Source organism: Seriola dumerili, unplaced genomic scaffold (genome assembly GCF_002260705.1).
Source record: "Seriola dumerili isolate Sdu_G_001 unplaced genomic scaffold, Sdu_1.0 BDQW01000147.1, whole genome shotgun sequence".
Lineage (NCBI taxonomy): Eukaryota > Metazoa > Chordata > Actinopteri > Carangiformes > Carangidae > Seriola > Seriola dumerili.
Window position 1 is genome coordinate 1,536,516 of NW_019174402.1, and position 22,789 is coordinate 1,559,304.

At 40.3% G+C, this 22,789-nt stretch overlaps 1 protein-coding gene across 4 annotated transcripts in view; it reads right to left on the reverse strand.

The window, feature by feature from the left end:
• Positions 1–13,763, reverse strand: part of cbfb (core-binding factor beta subunit) — a 30,717-nt gene extending 16,954 nt beyond the window's left edge. For all 4 annotated transcript variants that reach the window (XM_022749883.1, XM_022749882.1, XM_022749885.1 and 1 more), the window contains exons 1-3: positions 13,414–13,763; positions 12,681–12,767; positions 6,580–6,696 (exon numbers count right to left, since the gene is read on the reverse strand). In XM_022749883.1, coding sequence (XP_022605604.1) covers positions 6,580–6,696; positions 12,681–12,767; positions 13,414–13,491 — 282 coding nt within the window. In that variant the 5' untranslated portion in view covers positions 13,492–13,763. The remainder of the gene's footprint in view (positions 1–6,579; positions 6,697–12,680; positions 12,768–13,413) is intronic.
• Between the last annotated feature and the right edge of the window lie 9,026 nt (positions 13,764–22,789).

Sequence of the window (22,789 nt, forward strand, 5' to 3'; positions counted from 1 at the left end):
GCTCCACTCAGTACATTTATTTCATTTGCCCTTTTGTTGAGGTCAACATGTCAAAACCAAAACTTTTCTCCTTATTCATAACCATAAACTTATCAATAAAAGGAACAAGAAAAATCACGTTTCTATCCTTGGCCCTAAAAGGAACAGAAACACACACACACACACACACACACACACACACACACACACACACACACACACACACACACACCCACACACACACACACACACACACACACACGTCCAAGTCCATCCAGGTGACCTGTGTTGCATTCTTTGTTCCAGTTGTGCAGACAGTTACTGGAAGAGAAGGACTAAGACAAGAGGAATGAAGCTGACACACAGATGCAGGATTTCACACCAGACTGACCATTCTGTAGTTTTCTGTCTGAACTGTCTACACATGCACACAAACACACACACACACACACACACACACACACACACACACACACACACACACACACACACACACAGACACGCACACACACACCTTTCTACCTGTATGCATAAATGCAGTTAGACAGAGATTCATTCAAACAGAAAGACACCACGCCAACATAAACTGACTGACACACACACAAACACAAACACCATATAAATAGAGAATTCTGTATGTGTGTCTACTGCAGTGCATTATGGGAGTGGGTGTGGTCATTAATCTAAGGCCTGGAGCAGGAAATATGAGACTCTGTGGGAGGAGACGACACACACTTGAGAGAGTGTGTGTGTGTGTGTGTGCGTGTGTGTGTGCGTGTGTGTGTGTGTGTGTGTACAGGGAAGAGGTTTTGTGGTGCGTTGACGTCTCTTAACAGGGAGACTCGGACTCTCTGTAAGGCTCATAGGAAAGTTCACTTATACTAATCTTAATTTAAAAAAAAAACTTCATTACACTGTACAGAACAATCACACAGGACGTAAAAGATGTAAAACACAACCCTGCACACACGCACACATACACACACGCAAACATAAACACACAGTCAGATGCAGGGCCGCAGTAGCAGAGGGAACCAATTAGTGGTCTGGCTTTGATGATGTCACTGACAAGTCACGCACTGATGGCACAGCTTCCGTTCAGAGGGAAACATAAAACCACACACTGCGCACATACACACAACAGACACACACTTGATGTTGACATGCCTGTGACAGGGGAGAGTCCTGGAGGCTTAAAGCTGCCATCTACAAGAACTTTTCATTTTGACGTACGTCTATAAAGCACCAGGAAATTTCTCTCTCTTTCTTTAGGCTGAAACGTGAGAACTTCAAACAGAAAAGGGCCAATACACAGAATTGAATACACAGCTGAGCTATTTTGCTGACACTCAGTTGAAGGAGGTACCAGTCATGTTGACTTTTTGTCATGTTTAAACACTGACTGAATGTGGTGCTTTCCAATGACTGGACTGGCGCTACAGCTGTGGGAGGATTTGAACAGTCACCACATCATAATCTGCTATACAGTCTGTAAACCCGAACATCTTGGACCTATTATACTGTACTGTCAGGCTCTAGTAGTCATTGCATTGGAAGTGTTCACCTTCTTCTAACAGTTTTATTTGCAAAATATGGGGAAAAAAAAAGATTTTTAGAACTTTATCTGGGTACTTTTTCAGATGGCTGGATGGATGTGCCGTATTTATTTATTTTTAATTAAGCTTTTTATCAATTTCAGCTTTAAAGTATAAAAAAATTCAACTTCAGTGTATGAGTAATGTATTAAGTGTATTAAGTGTACTGTCCTGCACAGCGCAGAAAGGGCTGTCCGTTTGTTCTAGGTGTGGAGCTACAGTGCTGCAAAGGTACAATAAAAATATTTACACAGTTCACGAACAGCTGTGTCCATATTTGCCATATTTTCATTCTTTTATCCACTAGGACAATAATGATATCTAATCATATGGCAATAAAATAAATAAAAGTTGGTGAGTAACACCTACTGTATGCAACTTTTGAATGCCACTGCCAATAGAAACAAGAAGACTTTCTTAAAAAATACTGTTCATACTGTTTAAAAGACCACATGTTTAATGAGCCCTTAAGGTCACAACCTTAGTTTTGTGGATCAAGTCACCAATGTGAAAGTTGTTGCTCATAGTGACAAATCCTCAGGAAGTCATCGCCTGTTTTTGTTTTTTTTTTAGCATCTTTCTGCTCATTATTTTGGTTTTATGGCCTGAAGCTTTACTGTTTGATGACGAAAAAAAAAAAAAAGCTCGGATAGACTCACTGTACACTAGCTGCCCCGCACCAGATCACAGACAGTTAGCGACTAACTCCTGAACACAGTGGAGCATTTAGCAGCTAAAGAGCCAGATATTTCTCTCAGCAGCTGGTGAAGAGGTAAACAGAGCTAAGTCAAGCACCGGAAACACAACTCCAAACTTACTTGCTCTGTATGTACTTCATAAAGAACTTTACCAAGATACTTGACCTGACAACTTAATAAAATGATCATTTAAATTCACTGCTTTATGTGCAGATTGTCAAGCCTTATCATCAAGATGTATGAACTCCACAAAAGTGAGTATGTAAGCTGGTGTTCAGTGGGTTTGTCTTCAACGATTTTACTGATTTGATTAGTTGACTGGTAGTGAAAACAACTCCTGCACATTATCTGTATAGTACAGAACAATACATGTACAGAAAATAGTGCAAATACCTATCTACCTACATGTGTGTTCATGTTCTGGGTTTTGTGTCTGAGCTCCTCTCTGACGGTCCACCCCCCTCAATCATGTAGCGGACAGACAATCATCTGCATCTCATTCAACCCTCCTCCACGACCACTAATCTCTTTTCTTCTCCTTCTGCCTCTTTTCACTCTTTTCTCTCTGTTTTGTTTTACTGTTTATATGTTGGTGTGTTTTCATGTGTGTAGACTTGCATATATCTGTGTGTAAGGCTGAGCAATCAGTCTGGCGCCACCATCTCATCGGCATGCAGGAGCAGCATGCAAACACACACACAGACAAACACACACACACACACACACACACACACACACACACACACACACACACACACACACACACACACACACACACACACACACACACACAGTGAGAGTACCTTCAACGGTGGTACTTCCTGTGGGTTAACCTTATTACTATTAACCTTGTCAAAGTCACATCCTCAGATGTGACTTTAGATGGGACTTTTTCAAGTGATTTCATGAGTGAAAAAATGTTTGTGGCCACAACAGTGGGCTCTGTGAAGGCCCCTTCACCTCGACACCTCAGCGAAAATGTAATGGGAGCATAATGAAAATCAGCAGTAACTGCTCCTGAGCTGCTGTAGTGTTCATCAGTTCAACATGTTTCTCCAGCGGCGGTCGAAAGCTCAAGTGCAATTCATTTTATTTGCATTCATTTTAAAAGCTGTGGCACAATCAGTGCAGCATCCCTGGATAAAGTCTGAAGAAAGTAAAACTTTCAGTATAGTTTTCAGTATTGTTTCAGCCGCCCAAACGCCATCACGCACACTGATGCCACAAAAGCTGCTGCTAAACCAGCTGCTGATGCTCCAATTCATGTCCAGGACAGGGTTAATGCTTGCTAGCAAGTTAGCAGCTAGCACTAAAATTAACCTCCTCCACAGCTGGCTCCCATTAGCCTGCAACGACACTAAAAGCCTGTACTTCTACTCTCTTTCTCCCTCTGTCTCTCTGTCTGTCTCTCTCTCTCTCTCTCTCTCTCTCTCACACTCACACACACACACACACACACACACACACACACACACACACACACACACACACACACACACACACACACACACACACACACACACATTATATTTAGCCGCCAAGTTTAACCTGGCTGTGCTAGCCTTTTGGTTTGGCACCGTCTGTGTTTGGAAATGAAGGCGGGAGAGAGGGAGGAATGGAGGGGGCAGAACGGATGGAGGGAGGATGGGAGCGAAAGAAGGAAGAGAGGATAAAAGGAGGGAGTGGGGGATGTACGGTGGGAACGAGGATGTATGCAAAAAAAAAAACCATAAGGAATGGAAAGAAAGAAAAAGGGAGGGATGGAGGAGAGAGACATGCAGTGTGGATGTTCATATAAAATGCCACAAGAATAACAAACAGAGGAAAGAACAGGGAAGCTGAGAGAGAGAAAATATGTAGGGAAAAGTAATAAAAATAAAGAAAGAGGGGCAAAAACAGCAACCTGGTAGCTTGGTCTGAATCATAGCTCGTGAGCTACTTTCGCATCTTTCTCCACGCTTCTTCAATTTATTCTTTTCCCAATGTACACAGACTAAAGGCAAGAAAATTAATTATAGTTTTTGCCGCCATTATTCACATTTATGTCCACTGCTACTCTGTACAGCAAATAGCAATAAGTGTCTTATGTCTTGCAGAGAAAACGGCAAAAACAGGAGATGAAAGTCAAAAAGGAAAAGGATTCCTTTTATAGTGTGCATTTAAAAGTTTTAGGATCTGTAGAATAAAAACAATAAAAACCTTATAATATTGGAAGAGCAAACTATCCCAGGTTTTAGAGATCTGTGTGTGTGTGTGTGTGTGTGTGTGTGTGTGTGTGTGTGTGAGACAGTAATTAAGAGAAGAAGTTGCAACGTACACAAGATTTTCTGCCATGGCCTGACAGTTGTATTCTACAGGGAGGTCCAGTGGGATCAGGAGGCAGGGTGTGTGTGTGGGTGTGTGTGTGTGTGTGTGTGTTTGTGTGTGTGTTTGTCTTTGCAAGTGTGAGTATGAAATTTAAGCTGGAATCCTGGTAGAGCAACACTCTGAAAAATGTACACTCAGTACACAATTAAAGGGTCTGCATTGGAGCCTCTGCTTAACAATACTTCTTTTTACAGCACATTGCACTCAAGAAACCACACTCTGCACCCGCCTGTCCCTTTTTATACAAGTGGGATATAAATGAATATTACATAAAAGTGAAGAGTGAAACCTTATACTTGTGTTTTCTTGTTGGAGGAGGATGAAAAAAGATCAGCGATCTGGAGCAACTTAGTGTGAATAGCATGACTTATGATTTTCAGTTCAAAAGATGATTATAGATGAAAAGAGCAGACTGTCAGCATGTTTATCAGAATCCTTAGATGTGTGTGTGTGTGTGTGTGTGTGTGTGTGTGTGTGTGTGTGTGTGTGTGTGTGTGAGTGTGTTAGAGAGAAAGAGAGAGAGAGTGCTTGGCTTTATCTCTACACAACTGTGAAAATGCTTTACATTGACAACTCCTGGCCTCATTAAAACTAGCACCGTTGAGATGACAAAGAAGAGTGTGTGTGTTTACAGACACACACACACACACACACACACACACTGTCTCAGCCATACACATGCATTCTTTCTCTTTTGTCTGACACCCATAAACACACACATACACCGTTACCCAACTATCAGGGCACTTGTGTTAAATAATTAACAGTGTGAGATTAGTCCGTCAGCCTTGGGGCATGGAGGTCCATTGATTCCCCAGAATGCATTTTTAATGAGCTGCCAGCCGGCATTCATTTCAGCTGGCCAGTGTCCGTGGAGGGCCTTCTGACACACACACACACTCAAAAACACACACACACACACACACACACACACACACACACGCACAGACACGCACACACACACCACACAAGTCCAGGCTTAGCGCCAGGGGAGACAATTAACATACACATAAACACAGCAGCAGCACCACTGCATTGCACCTTCACCTTGACAACAGCAGCAAACGAACATCTTCTGATCTCTTTAAGTTGTTTAACTTTGATCTTAAATGAGCATCAGCACAACTGGGCAAATACTGTTTTTCATGAACTTACTGTTGTGTGACAACATGTTCAGCAATGATTTGAGCGGTGTGACTAGGATCAACACATTGTGCAGTTTGTCTGGTGGGTGGTGTGAGGCGGCAGGTATTGTTCACCAGGCACAGAGTGATTTAATGGCTCAACTTAGCACAACATGAAGCTGATTACAAATTGATTGATCACTTTAATTTGTCTTTGTAGACTTGTGTTCAACCTGACACCCAAATCAATCTGCACTCTGTCGAGGGTTGTTAGCTCGAACTAGACATGTTAGACGTCAACATACACACACTGAAAATCCTGACGCACACGTCTGATGACGTGTGCGTCACGGGTGAATGAAGCTCGACACGTTTACTCTTAAAATCACATGAAGTTTTTTTTTTTTGTTATTTTCATTTCATGATATGAAAGAGGAACAGAGAGCAGAAGAGCAGGCAGAGACGTACAGCGTGTGTTTCTGCAAACGCTATTTTGTTCTGTTAAAGTTTCACATAGTCGAGTGTGACAACAGAGTTGGATGAACCAAGAGCACATGACTGAATAAAGATGTTTTTGAATCCAAGTGATGTTGAAATAAGCGACTCTGCCAGCGGTTTGGATGGTTACACATGAATTCTGGACATATTTCATTAGAATATCTCTTTTCACTGTTGACCAGTCTGTCTGCTGCAACTCAGACCGTATGACCTTTGCAACTGGTGAACAGCAACACAGACGAATGTGTGTGTGTGTGTGCGTGTGTGTGTGTGTGTGTGTGTGCGCTTGAGGGGTTGGGTGGATTGCACTTGTCCTACCTTTCCTGTCTCTCTTTCGAAGTCAACGTATTCCCTTGTAGGAACCTGCCTCTGATCTCCGTGCAGGTTGGCTGGAAAGAACTGGAGAGAGAGGTTGGTACCTGTAGCTACAAAGGCCTGGGGTGGGGGTTAGGGAGGGGGAGAGGGGGAGAGAGAGAGAGAGAGAGAGAGAGTATAAAGTCAGTTGTGAAGGAAGCAGGGAGGACAATAAACTCACAAACGCAGCCATGACATACGATTGGTTGTTAAAATTGTTGTGGCTCATATGTTAGCAGAACGTGCAACAAGCAGACACAAAGCAACACTGTGATCCCATCAGTGTTTCTAGTCACGAGATGAATCAATCAAAGTCCAAAATTCACTCAGATTGGAGCTTTCTTTAGGATTTTAGTGGCTTCACCGGCTGTTTGTTTACGTCGGCCCTGTGTCATTTCAAGCTGGGCATGTAGTGCACCTTGGGCTTGTCGGAGCTTATTTACAATCAAAAAGAGTTGCCTATAGTTGTATATCCTGACGTTTGATGAGAGTTGTGAGACTCAAACTTACACTCTATGGCTGAAGAAACAAAACAATGAGCTAAAAGAAGATAGAAGCACCGTATAAAACAGCACACAGGGAATATTAAACACAAAACTGTCTGTAAAAACAACTGTATGTCTTGAAGGAGCTTTGTTGAGCAAGCTCACTGACTGACAAATTTACAACTGGCCATTGAAACCACAAAGTCATAACACTAAGCCTGCATTACCAAATGGGAGGTTGGCATTTAAAAGAGACCTGCATTTACCAGGTAAGTAAGGTCTAAGGAAAGATGATTGTGAGTTGCATGATGGGACATGTAGGATCCAGTTTTTGGAGTTTGACCCAAACTACGCACTACAAGTTGCCTCTGCCTTGACCGTTCTTTATAGTTACAAAACTATTACTTCATGCAGCTTCAAACAAATTTTTATCTAAGATCTTGATTTTGAAATACTGATTTTAAGTACATGCAGTTATCATGGTTTCATAGAAATGTTTCCAGAGGGTTCTTGCATAACTAGCAAAATGTTTGAATAAGTTTAAATGTCTTATTTGGGTCTAAGCCTGGAAGGGTTTAAGTTTGATAGACTCAAAGTTGACATCAAAGTTGTTCTTTTTCTCCTTTCCTCAGCTCGCCTGTCTTTGCCTCTCTCTGTTTCTTCATGGTCTAACCACTAGAATAAAAGTACAGAGTGAACCACTGGCCTGCTCCCCTCTCACACACACACACACACAATCATATCATACTGTAGCTTTCCTCATTTTTTGATTTAACTTAACCATCACAACTAAATGCCTTAGCTTAACGCTAACCAAAACCTAACCCCTACCCTAAAACCCAGTCTTAACCCTCAAAAAGCAGTCTCTACCTGTGGGAGCCTCAATTCTTGTCTCCACAGTGACACGAGTCCTCAAGGATTAGTGTGCATTTAGGGACGAAGTCCCCACCAGTATATAAAAACTAGACAAGATACACACACATGTCCATGCACGCACACGTACAGAAACACAAATAAAATTAAAACCAATAGAATGCATTTCTCTATTGCAGTCAGAAAGCAATGAATTGCGGAGAGACAGAAAATCAAGTTATAATGGTTATTTTTCATGCGTATCTGCATCTGTGTGTGTGTGTGTGTGTGTGTGTGTGTCTGAGTGTGTGCGTTGTGTTGTGTTTGCTGGGACAGATCAATACTAAGGGCATTAGGACTGCGACTGAAGCTAGAAGCATATGAATTATGCACCCTGTCAAATCTGTCCCTCATCAGAGAGTGAGAGCATGAGAGAGAAACACTGAGTGAAAGAGGAGAAGGAGAAAACAACACTGAGCGGAAGAGAGAAATAAAGGAAGGGGAGAGCTGAAAATTACTAAGTGTGTAGATGAACACACAAAGAGAAAAAAATGCGTCTAATTCACACATGTATACACGCACACACGCGCACACACACGCGCGCGCACACACACGCACACACACACACAGACACACACACACACACACACACACACAGAAAAGAGAGCTCAAAGAACACCCGAGTCACCCTTTCTGCTGTATTTGAAGTATTGGATTACAACCATCTGATACCAATTTGCTGCCTACTACTGCTGGAAAGAAAAAGAGGGAAGGAGAGGCTGAGAGAGGAGAGAGATGGAGGGAAACTGAGGGACAAAGGAGGAGAAAGAAAAAGAGAGTGAAGCAGAGGGAAACTGAGGAAATGAAAAAAGAGGAAGAGAAATGAAGGGAAACAGGATAACGGCACTAAAGACGGCACGGTGAATGTAAGGAAAGTCAGACAAAGAGAGAAAGAGAGAGAGAGAGAGAGGAAATGGAAGTAAGATGGCGAGAAGACAAAAAAGAACAGAACAAAGGAAATGAAATAAAAGGAAGTAAACAGACAGAGAGAGAGAGAGAGAAGGAGGGGGGGCAGTGCAGCATGAAAATCAATAGTAGTTTAGAAAGCGACTCATCTCTAATGAGCTGAGCAGAAGATAATTTACTTTGAATTATTGTCCCATTTATCAAATCAATCCTGAACATTTTAGAGTTGCCCTGTGATCTGAGCCGCACATCTGTGTTTGTGTGTGATGTCTGGAAGTTCCTAGAAACAGCTGCCTAATTTCATTTTTACATGATACAGTGTGAATCATAAAAAATAATGCAGAGAATAAGTACTTTTCTAATACAAGATACAACTGTCAGTTTGGGTGCAGCACATTTTCATCATTTTCTATTTATTAATTTTGTATTTATTTAAATAAATAATTGTTTAAATAAAAGACTTGCAGCATATCCAGTATAAACATGTACAGTACATCTAATTATTTTGCTAATAAATCCCTTAAAAAAGAATGAAACTGTGGAGGCAAAACGATGGAAATAAAAATATTTAGACAGTATTTCTGCTCTAACTAGCAGATAGAAAACATTAAGCTAATATTACAGATATAAATGTTTGTCTTTTATTTGATTCCCCATGATTTATTTACTTAAACAGCTTCTGCAAAACACAATTTGTTCTAAACATGTGTGTCTGGTAAAATGAATAGCCTATTTATGAAAGTACCAGCAAACTACATCTAGAGTTTTTATTTTTATTTATTTATTCTTTAATGGAAGCTATGATTTTAAATTTTTAAAGAGTCAGTCCTAGAAAGTTTTTGACGAAAGAAAAGAACTGATTAAGAGAAAACAAATATTCAAAGACGCTCTCTAGACATCTTTCACGGCATCTAGAAATACTCTGATTGGAACAATAATTTGTGTCTGATAGAATAGGTTTTTCCCAAACAAGAAAAAAAAGTTAAATTGTGTAAAATATCTAACATTACACCCACTCTATATTTTTTTTCAAAAAGTACTACTTCAGTACAAAGTTTACACATCACAGTTGTACAAGTTGCATCTTTCAAACTAGTTGTTATGTCACATCTTAAAGTCAGATTTTATTTGAGCACAGTGAAACTTTCACTCCTCAGCAAATGAATGTGAAAACAGCCTCTCGTGTCAAACTCTGCACAAACATCAAAGTGAAGTATCAATAAACAAAACACATTTTTGAGGGGAGGGGGGCTTTAAAGTTACATAACTCTAGTGCTGACCCAATAAACTGGCCACAGTTTACTGCTTATTTGTTCTTCGTTCTTCGGTGTCATCTATAAAAAGTGATCCTTGACAGCACGTTTGAGTCTCATTGTGTCTGATACTTGTCCACACTGGCCATGAAAATAGCAGGAGGTCTTTAGCAGCGTCTGGCCGATAGATAAATCAGCGACATGATGTCACAGCTGCCGTCAAACCATTAAAACCGTGGCCATCAATTCTCACAGCAGAAGAGGCTTATAAATACAGTGAGGACAGACAGACAGACGGACGCATCATGTCCCACTATAAGATGGTAAAACTAGATGTAGCCCCCCCTCCCTGCCGCCCCCTCCTGTGATGATGACAGCATGTTTGTGAAAAATACCTCGAGGATGACTAAGACAGCAGAAGTTGCCATGTGTTTGTGTGTGTTTGTGCCAGCAGCCTAAAGGCATTTCGCCTGGCCTCACCTTTTGTTGAGGACACGTTTTAGGAAGTTTTGAAAGGGTCTTCACACAGTGAGCGCACAGTAATTACATAATGACAATATGAATTTGTCCTGACTTGCTATAAAGTTATAAACTGCTTATTGGAAACACTACACCTGGTATTCTTTTAAAAGGAAACAAAAAAGTTCAGCTGTAACTATAGAGAGAATGTATCTGCAGAGAAGTGAAGACGGTAAAACATGCAGACATATTGTGCTCATCAAGAAAAACATGTCTTTTACTTTTCACCCCAAATGCTACTTTCCATCAGTGGTGGGAAAAAAAACTAAATACATTTATTCAAATACTGTACTAAAGTACAATTCTGAACTATGTGTACTGAAGTTGAGTATTTCAATTTCCAACTACTAGTTTGCATTCGAATGAGGATATAAAATAGGATGTATTTTTATACATTAAATCAAACCTCCCAGCAGGACAGACAATTTTTCGAGAGTCAGCTTCAGCTCGGGCCCGCTACAGTGTTAAAATGCTGCTCACACATGCATGAGTAACAATAATCCAAGAGTATAATAGTAAATACAGCTCTGACAGAGACAGATCTGCATAGTGGATGTTTTTACTTTTATATTGCAAGTAAATTTTACTGATAATACCGAAGTGAAATTTCTGAATGCTTCTAATGGACTATATTTCACAGTGTGGACAAAGAAGCTCATTCTGTCGTCACATCAGCTCATTTATGCTTGAGAGGCATCCATCTCAGAGTTGGACGACCGGTTGCATTTGAAGACGCGGCGAGAGAAGATTGTGGTTTGGAAATGGAGGGAGACAGATTCAGCCCACCAACACTGTCGCCACAAACTATCTCCTACTGCAACAACTGGCAGCTACTCCATGTATGAAAATGAAAGAAAAACAAAAAAACAAAAAAACAAAAAATGTTTTTACATTTCATATAATGCAGTCCTTCGCAGCACCACAGCAGACCACAGATCTGAGTCAACACCAAAACAACTCAAGTAAGGGTCTAAACAAAAATCAGGCTGCAAATATTGATTATTTAGATTATCAGTTGATACTGCAGGTGTTTTCTCAATTAACAATAAATTAACTTCTATAAAATGTCAGCTTGTTTTATCACACTCGATAACAAAAAGATAGTCAACACATAAGACAAAGAAAAACAGCAAATCCTCACCGTTACAGGGAATGTTTAGCATTTTTGCTACTGTAGAAGATTTAACGATTAATAGTATTTACTGCAGGGCTGTTGTACTGCATTACTGGTCATCATACAGGTATTTCTATGTTTCTGTTCCCACAGTGTATATCCTTTGTCTGTCTACTGTATCCACAACATGTTGTCAAATTACCATATATCCCAAACTTAGACATGACAGGTGATATTTACTTTAGGTCACCAATTTTAGGATCCAAATGACAGCCCTAACAGTGTTTGTTGTAACCCTAACGGACCTGTGTGATAACATGCGTTAATGTGCGTTTCTGCCAAACAAAGCAATGATGACTGCAGCTGCAGAATCTAGAGGGAAGAAGTGATGAGCCTGTGAGTGAAGCTAAGCCTGGTGGGTCTGCATGTCTGATAACACGTCTACTTCCTGGTGCAGGGACATGTAAAAACATCGGCGCACACACACACACACACACACATGGTCCATGCATGTGAATACACACTGTGCTGCTGCAGAAGGTGAGCGGATTGCAGTGTTCTTGTAATAAGAGTATATTTGTCTGTTAAAAAGGAGACACTCTTAGGAATTAATACTCCCTACTGTGGAGGATTTTAAAGTTTCTTTCATTATCTTCCTTTGGTGTGCACAGCTACATTATTCATTAAAAACTGATCAGACATGTGATGTCTGTCTCAGTGTGCATGTGAGCTTTACATCCTCATAAACACACACATGCACACTGCCTTCCTTTCTCTCTTTGAACCATATAATATCAGTAATTAGTACTACAACCCCCCTCTTGAACTTCAAGAAGAAGACAAAGAATAAGAGATTATATTTAGTTTTGCACTCACTACTTCTGACCGTCCGTCCCTGCAGGCATTCTGGAAGCGGGCTTGTCGCTCCTCATGGGGCCGGTCTCTGAAGCCAGTGTATTTAATCTACATTGAAAATACAAAAAAACAAAAACAAAAAAACAACCTTAAACAACAGACTTACTCACATACATTTTCATATATTCTAAGTATAAAACGTGCTTGATATGAAGTAGAAACCACCCTGAAAAAGGCTGTTTGACAGTGAATGGCGATGCTCTTTGCCAGCAGTAGGCTGTAATTTGAAGATAAGCCACAAGAATTTTGATTTAAGGCAAAAGGCATCATTCTTTGTTTGTCTGTTGGTGTTTTTAAATCATAAACTCATATAAAATCTATAACAACAGGAAAAGAGTGATAGCAGAAATTTTACTTGACTGAGACTGATTTGAGCATTAAATAAATAAAGAAAAATAAAAGAACAAAATGTAAAGGAAGGATCAGAACGAAAAGTCTAAAAAATGTATTTTCCTCAATTTCAGAGGGGAAGATACAACTCAAACAACTGACTGAAACACACCTTTGAAGGCTACCAGTGCTTTATTTTAAGGAATTTATTTCACTGCAGATAAAAATGAATGAAAGAACTAATGTGGAGCCTAAAACAGTTCACCCCGCCAGCATGCTCTCCTCCTCTAATGAGCCTTCTTCTCTCTTTATTTCCGCCGTCTGACTGAATGGATCCAGTGTGCACAAACACAGTCAGACTCACCTCACACTCCCTGCTCAACTTGCGGAAAAACTCCTCATTTTCAAACTTGCTCCTCTGGTCCGGAACTACCCGCGGCATCTTCACCAACACTTTTCGGCCTCTTGGTTTTTCACTTTTTTATCCTGTTGTTTTTTTTTTTTTAATTGTCCCGCACAGTAAAAGTTAAACTGTGTTTCTTGCCGTCCGTCCCTCACTCAGCTTCTCTTTCACTCAACTCTCTTCCGTGTCTGTGTGTGTTTTTTTTCTTCCCTGTGTGGAGCAATGTGCTTTCTGCTGCTGGCCTCAGTGATTATGACTGCTGCTCTTGTTATGATGATCTGCCCCCTGAATGCGGTTCCTGCGCGCTCCGGTTCGCCTCTGGCTCCAAATGGCTCTTATTAAGTGACCCACTGCGATAGATAAAGCTCAATTTGACCGTGTGGCGCTCTCCCCCTCCCTCTCTCTCTCTCCCTCTCTCTCTCTCTCTCGCTGTCTTCCTTACTGTCTCTCAGTGTCTCTCTACCTCCCTCTCTCTCTCCTGACGAGCGTGTGATCTCAAGCAAGTGGCAACAAACGAGCGCTCTCCGTCTGTCTCTCTTTAGTCTACCTGCAACTTTCAAGTGCTCTTCCTCAGTCGGTCTGTCGATTATTCGTGAATTAGCCTAAAGGGGTTTGGGACTAATGCAAAAAGCACAAAGGATCATGACAGAGAGGGGCTATATTTTATCTTCTGGCAGCTTTAATTAAGTCATGAATCATATGGCACAGAGCTGTTTTATGCTGTGGTGGCAGGAGAAGAAATATCTGTTTGGCATTAAGCCTAGTTTAATTTATGTTATTCTAATCCAGCATGATTCAGTAAAACAGCCATAAAAAAATACTTGTATTTTTAAATGCATCAAGGCATAGCTAAAAATTAAACCGAAAAAAAAGGTAAAGAAAAACATGCATCAACATACAGGTTAACAGCACAAATAGAAATCAATTACAGTTCATCTTTGTCCATCAGTTGCTGATGAATCTATAAAGCTTCAGCAGCTTTCTTGTTCTTTGTCACACTTTGATCAAAAATCTAAATTACGGCAGTTTGGAAAGTACTTGAAGGCATCAAGAGTCTACTTCCTGGCTCCGTCGAGTCGCTCTTGTGACTGTACACCCAAAATACCGCCCCCCTCCTCCTCCTCCTCCTCCTCCTCCTCCTCCTCCCGCCTCCTCCTCTCCCTCCTCCTCCCCCCTCCCCACATCTCCACCACCACCCCCCCCCCATTCACAATAATAATACTACTACACACGTTACTCGGGGCTGCCACTGCGCATGCGTCTGCTCTAGACCGCAAGAACTTTATAGGATCCTTATGTGAGGGGGCAGGCTGACAGTGTTAGTGATTCCCTGAAAAAACAGGGGGAGACTGTTGCAACACTTTCTGCATTTCTCTCAGTTACTCAGAGACTATTTGGAATAGATCAACCAAATTTTTATATATTAAACTTACATCAGTCTGCTAATTACCCATACCATTTAAAGATGATAACGTATGACATATCATTTACAGTATTTACTTGAATGTAAGAAATCAGATGTTGCAACTGACCCCAACCCAGCTCCAATACAGATCAGGGACGGTTGCGGCATCAAATTTTAATAATTAACTTATAACTGCGCTAAAATTGATGATTCTTGTTACATCCGTTGTGCTATGGGATGAAATTAGCCACATACATTTCCTAATTTGAATTTAAAATGTTGAAAAATGCTGTTGGGTCGTCTGCTTTGATATGTCTGCTTAGCGTGGAGACAATTACAAAAACTTGTTGCAAATGTCCCCGCCCTATCAGCCATGACAGAACATCATCTGCTAGATAGACACCCTGACCTTCGCTCATGTCACTTAGAAGTCAACAAAACAATGATTCAAACCAAGTAGGTTTTGATTAATTCATACAAAAGGTCAGGGCAGTTTGACAAAAATACACTTCATGCAAAAAAAACCTTTTATAGCTCCATCACTGCATCTGCTAGGACTTCACTACATCACTCCAGCATGTTTCTGATTGGAGAAATAAAACTTGTTGCCACCGTCACTTGTTGTAGCTGTCCCCAGTCTCCCCTAAATCCTGCAGTAATCCTAAAAACCTACAGAAATGCTTCTCAATATTTGAAAATGTGGGCCGCAGAACAACTTGATTTCAAACTAATGAGCAACTATTTGCTCAGTCTTACTTCAATACTCTTTATAAAGCCAGTTTGTAAGAGTGACACGCCTTTCTGAAATGATCCGCCCGAGGACATTGGACTCCAGATCAGTCAAAAACACTTGTTTTGTTGCTGGAGACTTTTTTATAGGCCTGCTGACATTTTAAAGAATGTGCAAGGCTGCATCAATAAAGTTCACTGCCTTCCACATAGTATTATTTTTCAGTGGTGGGAAAGTAAATTTACTCAAGAGTTGTACTTTATAATAACTTGCACATTATTTCCACTACAGTTACTCCAATACTCTGAAAGGGGCCTTTCCACATAATGGGAAGGTACTTTAACTTTGAAAATTTTGATACTTTAAACCTTTGTTTGGTCGGAAACACATTGTCACATACTCACCTTTTAGTTCGATATAGTGAACTTGTTAGCAAAAAGTTGCATATTTACACATCCAGCAGTTAGAGCAACATGGTTTGTACTTATGTTTCTGGCCACTTGGTGAATATAAGTCCAAACTTGATTCTCCCATTCACCTCTTGTTTTGCTCTCTACTAACACCTGAGGGAAAAATCTGGCTCTTTGGCAGCTAAATGCTCCACTGTACGATGCCTCTCACATTACACTTTGTCATTTGATACTTTGTTATTATACAAATATAGATTATAGCCACTTTGTTGTGACGACACTCCTGCTGTGTGTGTTTTTCCTCGTCTGTTTCTGTGTTACCTGGCAGGGCCCCGGTAGGTGGAGCTTATTAGTGTGACTGGGAGCACTGTGTTGTTGTTTGGTTAGCTTTAGCCTTGTTAGTTTAGGTTTTGTGTACAACACTTTCCACAGTGATTTACACTCCACATCATGTTAAGTATGTTTTGGAATTACTGTTTCAGTAATAGATTTATACACTTTCAGTTAAAAAACTGGTGTCTCTCCTGTTGTTGTCATGGCCTAAGAGCTGGGCTGTAACATGGTGTACATTTAGCTGATAATACTACAGACATTTTGACGCGTCATACTGTAGCGGGAAAAGCGCAGGTGTTGCTAATAACATTAACAAGTGTTCTGCTCTGTGCAAGTGTTGCAGTGATCCATGACAGTGTGGCAGAATTTAGAAAAGCCCAGGTGTAATTAATAAACTCAATTATGAGTACATGCCATTCAGGTGAGGTAGTTCCAGGGTATGTGAAGGTAGACTCTGTCCTGGTCTATCGAGACACTTAAACGAGCCATCGTTAATGAAATTTGTTTCACCTGTGTTTTTCCTCCCGGTTCTGTAACTGGAATTTTATTATCTACGCCTTTGTCACCTCCTGCTTTGACATCCCAAGATATTTCTTTTGCAAAAGATGACTTGAGATAGAAAACAGCAGAGGCTGGTGCTTTAGGGTCGCTACAGTGCAGTAGAGAACTGCTATTATATGAAATATATCTGCACGTTTTTAGGGAAAATAGAGCAGCATTAGAGTTGACAGAGTTTTCTCTTCACACACAGACTCAGAGAAAGACAATTTATATTTACAGCTCTACAGCCGAGACGTATTGGCACTTGCAACATAATAAGGAATGAATGTTTGATTATGCAATGAACAGGCGGATAAAAACACGCCCCTGAAATGTAGCACAGCTACACACACACACACACACACACACACACACACACACACACACACACACACACACACACACACACACAGAGTAAATATGACAATTAGACTCCCAGGAGATTTTCGTAATCACACACACAGACCTTAATTAAACTACGAACAAGAACCTGCAGGTTGAAAGTGTGTGTGTGTGTGTGTGTGTGTGTGTGTGTGTGTGTGTGTGTGTGTGTGTGTGTGTGGAGACTCTAGAGAAATGTATGTTTAGATCAAAAATCCCCTGTGACAAGAGAGAAAATAAAACACATATAATTAAGCTTTAATAACACAGAGGAGAACTGAAGGTGTTTGATTAACAATGTTTCTAATATCTAGTGTTTCCATGTAATAGTGAGAATCAGATGCACGTTATTTTTACAGTGTTTTTGGCGTACTTATGCCAAAAACATCTGTGCAGGATGACGCCTCGGGCTACAGCATATGCTCGGAGTCCTTTTGATGAAAAGAAACCCTCCTTTTATGACACCCATGTCATTGATTTCCACCAAAACGTCTCCCATTCAGATAGCCTGGAGATGACAAACACAGAGCTCACTAGTTTACTGCCTCCAACCGGCCATTTGTATGTATGTGTGTGTGTAAGCTGCAGGCCAAACAGTGCGTGAGTGATTAACAACAGTAGCTGGTGATGCAGTAAAAAGGGTAAAAGGTTCATTAATTAATCAGATAATCTGTGGTTGCCATGGCGAACAGTTCTGACATGCAGTCTGGTCTCATCCTCACACAGCACACTGGGCACAGCTCACTTTAGTCCATGTCATTTTGTTTTAAAGTCTCTTCTTATGTGTGATTACTGTCAAGTCAAGTATGAAGTTAAGTTTAGTTCAGGTTAGATTTTTATACATTTTTTATTCTGTTTAAGCAAGACCAGTTTAGTTTGAGTTTTAATTCAGTTTATTTTAGTTATTTGGTTTTAACTCAGCTTAGGTTATTTTTATTTTTAGTATAGTAGTTTGGTCTTATTTCTTTTGACCTGACATGTAATTAAGTTATGTTATTTCATGAAAATTCATCTTTGATTAATTTGACATTTACCTTATTTGGGTTTAAATTAGATTTAGAGTTAAATTTAATTGAGAGATGTCACTGATTTTTTATTTTTTTTTGTTAAGTCAAATTAGTCTAGTCTACAGTAGTCTAGTTTGGTCTTGTTTAGTTTTAGGGTTGAGCAATAAAACAATATGTACTGTGAGAGAAAAATCATTTTTGCACATATATGATAACGTTCCATGATTTGTTAACTACTCAATTAGCTGAACTCCCCAAAAACTGAAATTCATGTCAGATTCTTTTATCTACAAATAGTTTCTTTCTCCCGAAAACATACTTCATCCCTCTATACGAGGTGTGACTATTAAATAATGAGACTAACGTTGGTTTGACTTACGTAAGCCCAGTCTCCTTATTTAATAGCCACGCCTCATATACTGTTTATATATTCAGTGGGATCTAAAAATGATTTAGATAAAAAACTGTAAATCAATATCACACCATAAACTCATACCATGGTAGAGGATTTAATCCATATGCTTATTTAGTTGAGTCAGATATGATTGAACGAGGGTTACGTTTTATCCTGGTCTGTTTAGTCTGGTCTAGTTAAGTCTAATTCAAGTATAGCATAGTAAGTACAGACATATTTTGTTTACCCTTTGAATTGAACTGTTATTATGTTTCTTCAGTCTAAAATCCACAGGAAGGGGAGGAGCAGGGCAGAGCAGCAGCAGTCCCCACAGAGCTAATGTAAATCATGTAAATCATTTCCAGCGTTCACTTGTTTAGAGCTGGAAATCATCGTGTGCAAACCTGATGTGAATCTCTGCTTTCTGATCCTGCCTGATTGTCTTTAATTACAACAAACTCCTTCTCAAAATCTCACATTAACTCAGTTTATTCATGCACAGATGAATTTCTGTGAATGACAAACACAGTGGATGCAGCTCCTCTCCACTCGGTCTCTCTTCTAAACAGCTGATCTCATGTCTTAAAATAATATGGCAGAAATATTTTAGCTTTGCGTGCTCGGGCTCATGTTCTCCTGAATTTTCTGGGCCTGATAACTTTTCTACCTCTCTAAATTTACTGTAAGTCAAGCGTAAAGAGCAAATGCCGTGCAGCCTCTCGAAGGATGTGAAGATGTGCAGCGTCCATGTCAGTGAAATGACATTAATGATGGATTACCTCACGAGAAGCGTGTTAGATTTCTCTGCCAGTGTTTTCCAGGCTGAGGGCTTTGGACCAACACTAGCAGATGGAAGACTGGGCGGCCCCTCGTCTACAGTCTGCAGTCCATTATCTGTAAAATACACTTCAAACTTCAAACTGGTCAACTGGTCTGTGACATTTTCTGAAGCTAGGAAAAGCTGTGTTTTTTAAGTTTTTAAAAGTTGGTCGGTTTGTCTCATCTCTCTTGCTCTTCACCCTTACACACACATCCATGCAGACTGGAAGACTGAAAAACATACACTAACATACACCAACACACCTACACTGACTACCAAACATTTTATACAGTCCGTGCTTTACATAACCTTGTTATAAGTCTTGTTATTGCACTCATGTGATATGACTACGACAACCGTTTTGTGCTTTTGTTTTGGTCATTTTGTCTCTTCTGTGAAAAATTTGACCTTCAGGAAAATGAATGTTAAGTACACGCAGCTTTATGTTTGCACAGAAAATCGAATATCAACAATTTGATTCTGATATTAACTGATAAATCACTTAAGACATTTTAGAAAAATGCTAAACATGCACTCTTTCATGCATCTGGAATATATGATTCTAAATGAATATCTTGCTGTACAAGGCATCAAGTTAGTTAAAGACATTATTCATGGGCCTTTTTTTTTAACCTTTGACACTAAATGATCAATTGATTAATTAATAATGAAAATAGCATATAGAGCATGTAGGTTAATCCTTCAACTGCAGTTCAAACATTAAATCACCATATAGGTGTCATGATGACGGCTGATAACAACAGTGGTATACAAGGCTGCACCAGTGAGCAGTAAATATCTGTCGGATTTCGTTTAAAATTTACAAATGATCCCTGTGACATGAAGTCAAACCTTTTTAAGACTAACACAGGAGAAAAACTGTCCTATATCATTTAGATTTGTCCCGGTTCTTCCTCCTCATTGTTATTCAAGGACACACAGAAATATCTCGGCTTTGTTTGCTGGCTGAGAAGATGATGCCGCTGAGGTGGAAGTGGCCTAATAAATATTTAAAATGCATCAATAACACAGGAACACAGAAAAGCTAATGATGCTACACTGACACACAGCTGACTCGAGACAATGTGTGTGTGTGTGTGTGTGTGTGTGTTCGTAGAGAATGGGAGACTCAAGATGCCGTACTCAACTCAACTCACCTCCTTGATGTGTGTATAAAAAGAAGAGTGAGCAAGAATACGAACAAAGTGACTCCTCATCTGTCTTTCTGTCTGTGTTCGGCTACCTGGCTGTTATCTCCTCCTCTTCAATAATGTTCAAACACACTGTAGCACAGAAATTAGGTGTTTGCAAGTTTCTCGACTGTCTGTAACTCTGACAGAGAAACCAGGACTGGAAACTGCCATCTGACTTGTCTCCACAATCATTTCTGCTCTCGCTGCAAAACTGAGGAGCTAAAGGAACAAATACATCATGCATGAGGGGGAGGATATTTCAAATACATTTGCAATATCAACTTTCAACATCTTAACTATGCCTCATTCTCACAGTCATACAATCTTTTTTCTCAGTCTCTCTCTCTACACAGTTTTTTTTTTTCTATGGCAGCACTTGGAAGATAAAATTTCTGCTTTTCTGTGCTGTTGATGAAGCAGCAAACGGAGAAGTTGTACAGGGACTGTGGTGCTCAATGAACCCCCCCCCCCCGACAGCAGCTACAAAGAGTTAACAGCACTCCTTTGAATTAAATGACCATTAGAAACAGACAGGATCACCCTGCGGCTCAATAAAGCGAGCTGCACGTGGGCTCACTGTGACCCAACTCTGCCAGTCTGGTTACATCAGCGACTGAGAATCAATCTCCTTCCTCACCCAGACATCCCTGCATCGCTAACTGTGGTACCCAACACACACACACACACACACAGGCGTACAGTATAGAGCAGGGGAGACGTCTGCATGTGTGTGTGTGTGTGTTTATTCCTGTTCAGACGGTGGGATCCCGTGGCTGGAAGACAAATTTGGAAGGGCGCATGGTCCAGTATTTTAGTATATCGGTTACAATGTTACGGTCAGCCAGTCTGTCTGTCTGCTAGTCTGTTTGTCTGTCTGCCCTGCCTGCTGAAGAGACGAGGGGGGTGGCTGTGTGTGTGTGTGTGTGTGTGGGGGGGGGTCTCCTACTCCTCATGACAACAAAAAAATAAACACACACACCACACAAATGGTGCCACATGTAACTGTGATGTGAAAAAGACAGCAAACCAGTAATATCCTGATGTTTTTTCAGTGTCACACTCTCATCCTGGTGGTATCACGGAGCCATGATCAGACTAAGTTGGACTCCCATTTAGAAATTATTTGCCTACAAGAAAAGTCGTGGTGAAAGTTAGTAACAAATCAAACTGTTGTTGTCCAGGTTGGCCCGCTCAAATAGCGAGGCAGCAGCTGAATGATTATACAGCACCGCAGGGAACACTGTCACCCTGCAATGCTCCCAACTGGAGCTGAACAAAAGAAACATGCTTGTCGGATTATTAGGTCCTCTAGATCTATATGTGCTAAACCAAATGATGATCCATTGCTTAAGAGGGTAGCATGGGGCTAAGTAATTTTAACAGGCCTACTACTCAGACTAAGACTATCTTTAACTGAACATGATATATTCCTGCCCATAAGAATGTGTTTACTCTATTTTCATCTCTTTATTTGGCGTTGAATATTTGTGAACAACATTCTGCAAAAAAGTTGATCAAATTAATTTACCACAACAATGAACTTAGCCAACGTAAAAATAATAAATAAATAATAAAACTTAATTAACTTAAATTAAACGTTACAACATAACATAGGTCAAAAGAATTTAATCCCAGCGGCACTTTTTCTTCTTACAAACACTGTCATACATTTTACCAGGTACTAAGGTATGAAAAAATAAATACCACCCAAACCCGGTGTGGAATTTTAAAACTTTTTCCGTACTTCCACTGGAGGGTGCAAAAGTCCAGTGTGGCAGGTCACTTCATGCCCCCATGGTTCTGACCCAAGGACACTGAGATTAAAGCAACACACAGACTGCACCAGCTTCGAACCGTGATTTTCTAATCTTTCAACAAACAGTGCTACATTCATCTCTCAATACTTTCTGACCACCCTACCCTGGTCTGTGACACTCAGCCCAAGCGCCATTAGATGCGTCAAAGGTATTTCTTTATTTTACATTAACAGTAATAATGCTGGCCTTCTGTTTGTGTAAATCACTCTGTACTATTACAGCTTGTTACTTGTTGTCATGTGACTGCACTTTATTCACAACACAAATTTGTCAGGTGTACAATAACAACCCCTGACTGCAGAACAGA